Consider the following 12,289-nt stretch of genomic DNA (forward strand, 5'->3'; position numbering starts at 1 on the left):
GCAATCCAAAACTGGATGATTCAGAGCTTTTAATAACAAGAGAATATAAAAAGGCAATTAGTACACATCATTATGTAAAAGGCAAGGAGGGGGGTTAATCTTGATTTTAACATGAAACCTGATTCAAGTAGTTAACACTCAAACAGAAAAAATTCTGCCTGCAATCCCTGGCTCTTTAGGGAGATTTATGCAGTATATTAATGCTGTCAGTCAAAATTTCTACCACTGTGTCTCCAGCTGTACATCATGTGTTAACTTTCTGCCATGTAGTCATGGAAGGCTGGGAGCTCTGTGCAGGCAGCACATGGATGCCTTTGGGGATGAGCTGACTTGTTTCACTCCAGAGCCTCCCTCAGATGACCTGTGAGTGGTGCTGAGCAATGCCAGCAGAACAGCACTAATCCTTCCCTAGGTACATAAGAGGAAAAGGCAGGAATAAGTATTATTTAAGATTTTTCAGGCATGTTTCCTCACAGTTTTTTAACATTGCTAAATATTTGCAACTGATTTACAAATGGAAAAAAAAGCTGTGAAGCATTCTTTGACTTCTCTCAGACAATAAGCTGAAATTCATTGCTGACAAATATTGTTTGGATGGTGGAACATGCCTCCCTTTCTGCAGGTGGAATGGGACTAACATGGCTTAAATCACCCTAAGTAGCTGATTCCCACTAGCTTATTAAATCATTCAATTCAAAGTTCTAGACTATTATTGCTTATTTGACTCTTGGTCATATTTTTGGAAGGGTATTTTTAGGAGACTCCTTGTCAGCACTCTGATGACAGTTTTGGTAATACTTGAAACATATTTTGCAGTTTTTTGTTTCTAGCCTATTAATACATTTTGTGCACAAGCCAAGGGGTTTTCTTGTGTGATAATGTATTTGTAAAACACTTGTGTTTAGGAAATATCTCTGGCTGCACATCAGCTGATTTCCAGTACACTGTATCTGAGCCTACCCTTAAATAAACTTGAATAGAAGAACTCTAAAAGGTGTCAGGAGTAGAGATTGAGCTCCTGACCTGATCTGATTGACATTAATACACTGGCTGTGCAGGCACATATGCAAAAGTGCATGTAGACCTACACAGAAGTGAAGTGCAGCCTGAACAGTCTGTGTTACAGAAATAAGGGAATTTTTCAGATGTTCTAAGATGTTTCAAGGAGTATATTGGGGGATTTAAAGCTCAATTTCTTAAACAGGAAAGAGGTTCTCAACTGCACCCTTTTTTGTTACAAAAGCAGAGGAACAATGAAGAATTTCTTTGATGATAATATATGTTATTAGCAAAAAGTACTAACAGTTTTTTAAAGTTGACATATCAGTAAAAGGTATATTTTAAAAAACCTGCCATCCCTTTCCTTAAACCCTATATGAGTTTTAGGTATATTTTAGATTGCCTAGACGTTTCAAGTAATGATCTGAGTATTTTAAACAAGAATCCTTTTGAGAATATCTTTTTAACATATCAGTAGGTGTATTAATAGGCAAAACCATCTAAGACATCAGTGTACCATTATTCAGCAATTTTAGCTCGAGTGCTTCAATGTCAGAAATCTTCAGATCAATCTGAACAGTGCTAGACAGGTATTAGAGAACTGGGGAGCTTTAAAATTGGAGTTAGTGATGCAGTATCTGGCCATAAAATTGACCTAGTAAAATTCGGTAGCCACTAATACACTTGTCCCATCTTTGAAGCAACTGTGCTGGCAGCCCATCTCATGAAGTACTTTGCTTCTCAGAGACACTGACCATCTCTCATTCAAGCTACAATTGGATTATTCAAGTGTAGTAAGTCAAGATAACTTCACTATGGTGAAAACAAGAATAATTAAATGTGATCATTTTGGTGCTCATGGGAAAATTGGGGGTTTTGCTGGCAAGATAACAAGTGTCACTACTTGTTATCTGTGCTCCCAGGTATCAAGTGAAGCAGCTAAAAATAAAAAGCAATTTACAAAATACATGTTTGCCATTAAGAGATTATACATTGAGATGTTTCAAAGACATGCGAAAAATCTGGAGCCAGATATGCAAATGCAGATTCAAGTTCTGCAATTCCTGAGAGCTTGCTAGCACACTTTGGAAATGAGGCAGAGTGTACTACACTCTCAGCTTTAGAATGTGAGCCAGAGCATTAAAAACTTGGGCACACAGGGGCTGCCACTTGGCTGATAACAAGGACTGCACCAGGATCCAGAACTAAAAGCATAAACCTCCAGTGAGGGCTCCAGAGCAAACAGAAAGGACCATGAACATGGTCCCAATAGAAATGGAGAACATACACAGATGAGCAGCCACAAACACAATTTGGGAGCACATGTGCTGCACTGGCTGCTGAGAACAAGGACAACACCCCCTAACCTCTCAATTCAAACCTCTGGCACTAAGGAGTCACAATTGTTTGGTTTTTTTTATAAACCATGCAATGCCTGCTATTCAGTGAGTTGTACGTGAGTTAGAGAGAAGAGGCCAGATTAAGACACTAAAATGCAGTAGGAGATGATTGGGATGGGATGGGATGGGATGCAAACTGGTGAGCAGCAGGATGCCCACGTGGGCCACCATGACCTGAAGGGTGCCCAGCAGCAGCAGAATCAAGGCCTCGACTCACAAAAGTTATGCACAAGAGAAAAATCATTATTGGTGCTTGGAGAATTTTCAGAGCAGTTTACTGTCATTAACCAGGTGATAACAAGCTGTGCCAGTGAGGGCTGTTGGAAGCTGTCATTTTCAGCTGTCATCCTTGCTGACAGAATGCCACTTAACACGATGCAAAATATTGCACAGATTTCACCCACTCACATTACACCAGCTAGCAAGAGAAGCATACATAAGTTCATTTCACTGTTCACATAGTGACCAAATGAAAAATGAGAATTTTGTAAAGTTTCTAATATTTGTGGGTTTGGTTTTATTTGTTTTGTATAAAACTCATTCAGTCTGTGTATTAATAACAGAATTCTAAGCAAAAAGCAATCCACAAACCCCATGCACATCGAGCTAAAATGGCTTCCTCAGATTCTTTTATTACAATTTGGTATTCCCCTAATGCTTTTACAATTTTCAAATGAAATTAAATCTTTTCCAATTTTTAGCTAAATCTACTTCAGCTTGATGCAGTGATAATATTCAAACATATAAACTGTTATTCCTCTTGTCCTCAGCAAGTAATTTCAGTTTGACAATGGGTAACTTGTTGGTCTATAAGATAGAAAGGATCTGAAGCTATAATTTAATTATATAGGCATCAGTTAAGATAGATTCCAAAGCCACCTGAATATCTGATTCCGATTCTATTTCACTAGGTCAATAAATATTTGCTTCACTGTCTAATGATCCCAGTATCATTTGTAATAAAATGAGAAATGACACCTGTGTACCTGCAAATACTTTCTACATTGGAAACTCTTTACAGAGGAAGAAGCAAAAACAACTCATGCAGTTATCAATCATTTATAATTTTCTTATACTTTTCATTTTGTCTGATCATGAAAATATTCAACATCCTATCTCAATGATTTTAATTTTTTCTGCTGTCACTGGAGACTCTGCAAAGGTTTCTAAAGGGCAGCAGATTAATTAGGGCATCAAATCCCAGGGGAAAAAATATTTAATTCTGAGACACTCAAGTTGTTTCTATATGTTCTGTAACAATTGTGTTCCAAAAACAGAAACTCTCCAAATCTTTTATATTCATTTCCTTTGAGAAAAGGTGGAGGAATTATCAGCTCCTGAAATGTGGGCATACTTTTGCCTTAAAAGATATGAAAGGTGTAATTTTTTTCTAGATAACCATGGCACACCTTTCCTTTTCAGGAAGAATTAAAATAATTGCCATCACCATGAACACAAACCATAAAGCACATACTAATTCTACATTCACATAGTCTCCTGGTAAATTAGGGAGAGCTGGAATGCAAACTCCAAGAAACTGAAAATCCTTTACAATGGGAAATGATGCAATAGCCTATATGTAGCCATACATGATTGCTACTCATTAGTTTTGAAGGTTTGTGTGTTTCTAGCTAGTTTTGTAACTGATAACAGACAGTGGAAGAAGATATCCATAGCTGCCTTTTTTTTTTTTGTCTTTCAATCCTAAAGGAATATCATTTTAACATCTTAATTATCTTTAAGAGTGATATTGTCTTAAAAACATGTCCATATTCTATACTTCAGTATCACAGGTTTTATCTGAGACTACACTCTGTGTTATTTGTTTTAGCAACAGATTATTTCACCTTGATTTCACATAAAATCATGTGGTCATTAACTAGGTAATACCACATTTTTAAATGCATCCAGTACTCCACAACCAATGCACTATTAGTAGATAATCCCACTTGGCCTGACCAACACACTCACAAAGAGAGCTGTTCTCAGCAACAACACCTAAAGTTCCACTAAGATACTCCCTGAGATAATCCTTTTTAACAGCTTGCTAACAATGATCCTTACCAGTAATTGTGTTCATTCTTCCATACATATTTTCTAACATCTGAACTGTTAGAATTGTGGTTTTTAATAAGGTCCTAATAGCTGCAAAGACTCACTGCTGAGTACCACGGAGTACAGAGTGTTCTCAATGATGTTCAGCAGCTGTAGGAAAATCTGTCTGTTCATTTTCCTCTATCCTTCAGTTTCCCAGTCTGTGTCCAGCTGACTGTAGATGTTGCAAGGCTCTGGAAGCACCATACCTTACACCAAAGGAGCATTTAAATGTGAGGATTTAGTGAGTTTTTGAATACCTTTTGCTGCTTCCATGGAGATGATATCAGGGCCATACTTCCTGCAAATCTGTAGTTTCTGAATGGTTAATATGATTTTCAGTCCCCATGGCAAGCAGTGTCAGTTGAGAGCTTGCTTTGTTCTAATTTATGTTAACATTGTGAAAAATTCTGCACAAATACTGCAAAAAGAGAACTCTTAAGCCTAATCAGTGAAGACATACTTAATATCTGTAGGCTCACACAAAAAAATGCTAGTCCGAAGGACATAAATGTACTTTTACATTTATCCAAATGGAACAGGCAAAAAAAAAACCTCAAATAAGCAATGAATAAATTGTTTCTAAAATATCCTTTTAGCCTGAGGAATCCAGTAACAGGCTGTGACTGAAACAAGTATGCAGCTGAGCTTGTCTCCTACAAAACTCACCAAGATTTCCTGTTGATGGTGCTGTGAAACACAGCTCAATGCCCACTAGAACAGAGAAGCTTGTTTAAAAGCACACAAAGCTCACTGATTTATGAACTCACCCAGTACAGCACATCAGTCCAGCCCTCCATGGTTATACACTGGAACACAGTCAGCATTGCAAATGCAAAGTTGTCAAAGTTGGTTATGCCTCCGTTGGGTCCAACCCATCCACCCTTACATTCGGTGCCGTTCATGACGCACTGACGGCCATTCCCTGAGAATGCACAAGGTGCTGGATCATCTTCAACTAGTATATCTGGAAAAGGAGCAAAGAAATCACAGCTCTGAGTCCACAAGCTTTCATGAGTGACCACTTCCCGTGAGGAAATACCAACGCTGATGTGAGATAACTCTGGATTTCAAGATGAGAAAGGCAGCACATCAGAGCTTTGGAGCTTTTAGAGCTTTCTCACTCAGATCTGGACCTTACAACCTCAAGAATAGGTTAATAAAAATAATTAAGCAGTGGGAAGAAGCACAATGTAACAATACATCATTTAGAAGGTCCTCATGCTGATTTTTCCTTTCCTCTTCTCTGCTGCTACTTCACTTCATGGCACTTCACACCAACACATGGACCACTAAGGAAAAAAGGATCTAATTCCTATACAGAGCTGTCTTCATTCCTTAGCTCAAAGAAAAGCACCTTTAACCATCAGGTAAGATGGTTTCACCCTTTCAAAGTTCTCCCACAACTCGCACTTCCATTTCATTATCTCACCTGGATGGAAGAGCACTGTTTTCTGTCTTCACTCATTTCAGAACTGCCACCACCACACTGCCACAAGCTGGATTTGTCCCTTATAGGTAGTCACCCTTATTTTCTTCACTACTGATATTTAAGCTACACATATCAGAAATGAAAACCTATTCAGAGCACGGTCTAGTCTCTAACTAGTTTGATTTTTTTGGTGACTTTGGTATTGAGGATTTTTTCATTTAATGCACTGTACCTAAAATTGTGAACCAGTGTAAACTGAGGTAAACAACAGCTTAAGTGCTTTGGCCCCTAGTTCTACTTCAAACTGAAATCTCACAGATTAAAAAGAAAACATCATCAAACCCTTATTTAATCAACAGTTTAAAGACTTACCTGAATCAATAAGAAAACAAGATTTGTGCATTTTTCCAATAAAAAGTTCCAATCCTATAATAGCATAGATTATGATTACAAACAATACCAAAAGGGCAATATGGAGGAGGGGAACCATGGCTTTTATAATGGAGTTCAGGACAACTTGTAAACCTAAAAAAAAAAAAAAAAAAGAGGATGCAAGATATGAACCATATTTCTGTGTCTTACTCTATCAAATTTCATATAATTACACATTATTAGGATTTAATGATACAGACACACAGAGAAAATCAGATTTTTTTAAAACATTTATTACCCAGAACCACAAAATGTTTCATTAACATAAAAATCTTCATGAAAATCTAAAACTTTCTGTTTAATTAGTTCCTCTGTAAATTAAGTTTATATCATAGAAGTCAGTGCTTGAAATGTGTCACAAGAATCTGTGGGGGTTTTTCTAAAGGAAGGGCACTTAGTCAGTGTGTGCCTGCAAGTCATTTTATATGACCTTGAAGTTCAGTGCCAAAACAAAAACTTTGTGGCAAGTTCTGAGAAAATGTGCACTCAGTCAATTGTAAAACAGTCTTCTTACTCTGGGAGAAAAATATAGTCAACTGGGAAAACTCATTTTTAATCTGAACAAACTTATTCATCATTTATCCCTTTCAAAACTGCTCTATTTTATTTTTTTGCAATTAAATATTTATCCACCTTTTGGCTTTACCAAAATGATCTAACCCCAGACTAATGAAGCTGCCACAGTACCAATGAGAATAAAAAATGCCTTTTCTTTAATTTGATAGACTTCCTCACTGACATTTCATAGGACTGCTTCTGTCCTCACTGAAGCCCTTTTACCAAAAGTCAGTCATTTCCATGTAACAGTCCACAATATATTAAACACAGAATTAGCTTTCTTCCTTTGAATGCCTTGGAAAGAACTGAACTGGAAGTCGTGAACCTCGTATAGCCCAAATAGCTTCAATAATTAATAAAGCATTCAAAGAAAACAGGGAATATCAGAAAATTAAATTGCTTTCTTAAACAATATTGTTCTACTTTTAAGTTTCCTAATTTGTCTGTTAGCTCTGCTGAGATAAACAGAAGGCATTCATGTGCATTGGAGGGGGCAGGAAACACAAAATGTGTAATGTGCTCTGGCATACACTTACCAACATATAAACTATTTTAAGACCACCTACACTTTCAGATGCAGAAGTTTAGAATTAAAAAAAAAAAAACCAAAAAAACTCAATTTTATTTTCTGATGTATTTGCATTTTAACATGCAATTTACTTTTATACAAAGCTTCTAAAAAAGAAGTGTATTCCCCTGTCTGCTTATTGAACTGTGTAAGGAGATCATACACTGACTGAAATCACAATCCCTTGTTCAGCTTGAAATAGGGTATCACTCATCTTGAAATTCACTTTATATACACAGCCAGATAACAAAAACCCAGCTTCATCCCATCTCATTTCTGTAGTGCCTGGAAGAAGACAGTTCAATGGTGAGAGCAGTCCCATCCCTGATTGCAATGAAATAGAGAGCAGAGCTTACTGGGCACTCCTGATACGAGTCGGAGAGGTCGCAGTACACGAAAGGCTCTTAGGGCTTTGACATCAAAGCCACCAGGTTTGCCACCTGAGTGGCTGCCACCGTCTGTTTCTTTGGTTAATTGTTCCAATATTACACTAAATAATCTAGAAAATGAGATGAAAGGTAAGGTCACCACTATCCGTTTACCACGCAGCCAAAGATATTACTTTGGAAATTAGCTGAACTGCAGATCATTCTGCAAAGCTGTTCAGATGTCAAACTGAGAGGTATACTTACACGTTAAATCATGACAGACAGACCTAAGAAGTGCAAGACTTTATAATCCCTCTAGAGAATGAGGATCACACAGTTTCCAATAATTTAGCATTCAGCTTATATACACAGTTTGCTATTTTTAAATAAATGAAGCTACTTTGCCACTTTTGTTCAAACATTTTAGCTTTAACATTTGGAGAATTAATCTTCCCTTTAGAAGAAGAAATAGATAATAACTAAAACCATCTGGTTTAATTTTGGTGGAATATATGAACTTCACATGGCACAGCAGTACAATATTCTATATACACTCAGCAGAAACTAAATATTTTTAAAATAATTAGAGTTCACCATTTAGTAACACCAAAAAGATTTGTTTCTTACACATAATACCTCTGAGAAAAAATATATTCCCAGATGGCTCATTTATTATATTGTATTTTTTCCCTGCAGAAATGAATTAGTCATTCATTACAACAGTTTGCAAGACACGACTTTTATTTTGTTTTCCCACTTTTAGCAGCAATTTAAAGTGATGCATGCTCTTGAAATCCAAATTAATCTTAGGTTTATTTTAGTTTGGAGCTCCACCTCAGATGCACGGGTTTCTAGACTGCCACTAGACCACACAAACTGTGTTATCCTTTGCACAGAGACTGTAGCTCAATAGTTGCAGAGCTGCACTTCTGCTGAAAGGATTATCAAGTTAATAGAGTTTTGCAATCATGAGAAATGTTTCACACTTGTAAAGGATGCCTGAAATGTGCAGGGTTTTGGTTTGGGCATGAAAATTTTTCACAACTCTGGTTTAGAATTCTGTCACACTGGATAGTTGCCTGAAATCATATATTATTTAATAGGGTGCCTAAACTAGATTATTGAAGGCTTTACCCTCCCCCAGTAAGCAGCTGACCCACATCAGTCAATACCCATCCCTAGACTGCTTTGCTCTGCTCCAGAGAAAAACTCAGCCCCAAAGACTCTACAGATGTTACAGGGAACATCAGCAGCCCACAAACTCTTCCACAAATCCAGACATCCAATACCAGGTCCTGATTCAGCCCTAGAATTTAATGGAAGCATAATTGCAGGAAAACCAGCACCTCAGTGATTTTAAGAGTGACTATTTGTGCTCTAAAGACAGACCTTATTAGAAAGGCTTCTGAATCAAGTCCTGAATTCAGAGAACCTTTCAGCCTGTCAGTTCATACAACATTCAGGAAATTAAAGGGCATAGGCAGGTGCTGTGAAAGCTTTCTCTGCTGGGACCTTATTCTTCCACAGAAATCAATGGAAATTACGTGAGAGACCATGCAGGTAAGCAGACTACTCAGAGTAATTCATACTCTGATGGGTTACAGAGAGAACTGACAAAGAGTAGAAAGCATCACATTCACAGCTCTGTCTACAGCTCTGTCATTTTATGTTGTCCAGCTGAAACCAGGACATATGTCATTCCTAAAAAGCCATTAAGATATAGAACTATTGATCTTCTTTATTGAAATTTACATTAATATTCCTCTACAGTTTACCAGAGTTTAAAGATTTCAAAAACAACTCTATATGTGTTTCTCTTTTGCTTGTAGAGATTTCTTTAGGTATAATTAAGATTAATGGAATTGGACTGGCTACAGTTCCTGCTGAGAAAGCAAATTTCAATACATTCAATATAGGACATCATGGCAGCTCTTTCAAGCTATTAGAATACCTAATGAAATTTCCCATTGAAGCTAGTCAAATAGAATCAATCCAGAAGTGATTCCATATCCACCTTGGGTTATATATGAAAATCAATTTTTCACTGCATTACTATGTATTAATTAAATAAATGGGACTCCTGCTTGCTAAATCATGCAGGTTGTTCTCTTACTGAAAGAGCAAAAATCTTGCTCACAATTTTGTCAGTGTGTGACATGTTAGGAAAGGTCCACCTTGTCTTACAGGTAGGCTGCTGACAACCTGCACAAGAGTTTATATTCCAAACTTTTGGATTTGACTTAGGACTTAGTGTGATATTTTAGGCATTTGATAAGATGTAGTCCTTTTTCATTCGTATTTTCAACAAATTCAGTGTGAGCGTTTGACCTAACTCCATTTAGCCTCCAATAATGAGTGTTTTAGGAATTAGTGGAAAATTTTTTAGTTATCATGTATTTAGGACACAGCCAAAGATAGAGGTCATGTTAATTAGACTGCTCCAGGGTTACTGTAACTCTGTGGTCACTTGACAAAAAGGAAGAGGTCTATTCAAGTGAGTGCTTGGCAAGGGAGCAGAGCTCGTGTGTGGCAGTCTCCAACCTGCCCACCAAGCTTCCCCTTCAGGCACAGGGACCAATCTGTTGAGAATGACCTGACCTGATGAAGGATCTATTTATACACAAATTTATACACAAATATACCTGGACCAAAAGATGAAGGATCTATTTATACACAAATTTTAGTCCTGGACCAAAGCTGCCTGCATGCCAAAGGACTGGCCCAAATACAACCTTCTCAGTAACATTTAGTATCTTATGATCAAATAGCTACAAATCAGGCATTCTTATATTCACAGTATTTCCCCAGATTTAACAATGCTTCACCACAAATTCCTGTACTTAGCAATTCTTTCTTTCCCTTAATGCAGTGACAAGTTAAAAGCAGCACACACTCTAATTTCTGAGCCTTTTCAAATACAGGCAACCCTTGATATGGTTTGAATTTTAAAATGAAATTAGAATTGCATACTGCAAGCCAAGGTAATGTTTGCTACAACATACAAAGTTAAACATGAATAATGCTCTCCATGTTCTAGATAATGTATACTTTTAGCAAAATTAATTGACAGTACAGGTTAAAGAGTTGTTTAACATAATCTCCATAACATTTAGGAAATTGGTGAATATAAATCTCAAGATTCATTCCCTAGATAGCTGAAGGCAGGATCTAATGAAGTAGCACAAGCACTGACATCGAGTTGGTGACACAAAAATCATTTCTCAATAATTGCATAATGTAAGTTCCACTCCTCTGAACCTGCATAAGGCCCAAGCAATCCCTTCCCCCCCCTCGGGGGGAAAAAAAAAAAAAAAAAAAAAAAAGCATTTTTACATACATTCAACCCCAGGCAAATCAAAATCATATCTGTATCTGGGGGCTGACATGCAGCACCCAATTGTACTCAGATTTTGGAAATATCAAGGAAGCACTGTTAATTCTGTCTCCCCAACAACTGTTCTCCACTTTGAAAGATGTGGGGCCTCCCAGAGGTCTTTGTGAAACAGATGAACTCCACATGACTGCAGAGAAGGGTTAAACAAATACATTAAATAACAACGTGCAGCCCTTAAGAGATCAACATATGGAAAGACACCAGGAGTTTACCCTGAGAAAATCAGATGGAAAAGCTTCTGAAAAACAACTCTGGAAATCTCCAGCAGGACTCAGAATTCCCTGGGAACTTATAAATGCAATGCAGTCTATAACCATGGATAGCACTGAAAATTTTAGAACTTTTTAACATTTTTTCACTCAGTTCATTCTTTTACTCCAAATAAAGAAATCCAGCATAGGCTGCTACTCACAGCCAAACAGGCCTATACCTACCACACTGTAAAGAAAAGTTTAAATATTTTTATAATGGAAGATAAGCTACTTACCCTACTATTACTATTACAAAATCCAATAAATTCCATCCATTTCTAACATATGCATTGGGGTGTAATAATAATCCATATGCTATAATCTTCAAAAATGTTTCAACTGTAAAAATTATCAGGAAGGCATATTCTACTTTTTCCTGTGGAAGACAAAAAAAAAGTACAATGAAAGCCAATGAATGTAACAGCTCTTTTTACTGTTGACAATTTGCAACAAGTGGGTACTGATCAGGACTAAGGAAATATCTTCATGGCAGTTTATTTCACAGGTTTTAATTGCATAACACTTAATGATAACTGTACTGACAAGGTTATAATTACATAATTGCACAAGATTTTTTTTGTTTTCACATTCTGTGAGGAAAAAAAGCTGTTTCTGCAAACGTGCAAACATACTGTACCTTTGCTTAAACAGAGTCCCATCCAGGTCAATAGGATTCTCTGCACTCATTATAACCAGAAAATGCTGTAGAACAGAGCCCTGGAAATATCCTTGAAAGTAAGCAGTGGTATACTTCCTTTCACTATTAAAAAAGTTTTAATTGTTGAATATTTAA

The 12,289-nt window shown here is 36.9% G+C and overlaps 1 protein-coding gene across 1 annotated transcript in view; it reads right to left on the minus strand.

Annotated features, from left to right (window-relative positions):
- The window catches only part of CACNA1D (calcium voltage-gated channel subunit alpha1 D), a 171,051-nt gene that overhangs the window by 96,806 nt on the left and 61,956 nt on the right, over window positions 1-12,289 (minus strand). Inside the window, exons 4-7 of the mRNA XM_041461251.1 lie at window positions 11,733-11,872; window positions 7,840-7,982; window positions 6,298-6,450; window positions 5,264-5,460 (exon numbers count right to left, since the gene is read on the minus strand). Coding sequence (XP_041317185.1) covers window positions 5,264-5,460; window positions 6,298-6,450; window positions 7,840-7,982; window positions 11,733-11,872 — 633 coding nt within the window. The remainder of the gene's footprint in view (window positions 1-5,263; window positions 5,461-6,297; window positions 6,451-7,839; window positions 7,983-11,732; window positions 11,873-12,289) is intronic.

Source organism: Pyrgilauda ruficollis, unplaced genomic scaffold, assembly GCF_017590135.1.
Source record: "Pyrgilauda ruficollis isolate IOZ18807 unplaced genomic scaffold, ASM1759013v1 scaffold10, whole genome shotgun sequence".
Classification (NCBI taxonomy): domain Eukaryota; kingdom Metazoa; phylum Chordata; class Aves; order Passeriformes; family Passeridae; genus Pyrgilauda; species Pyrgilauda ruficollis.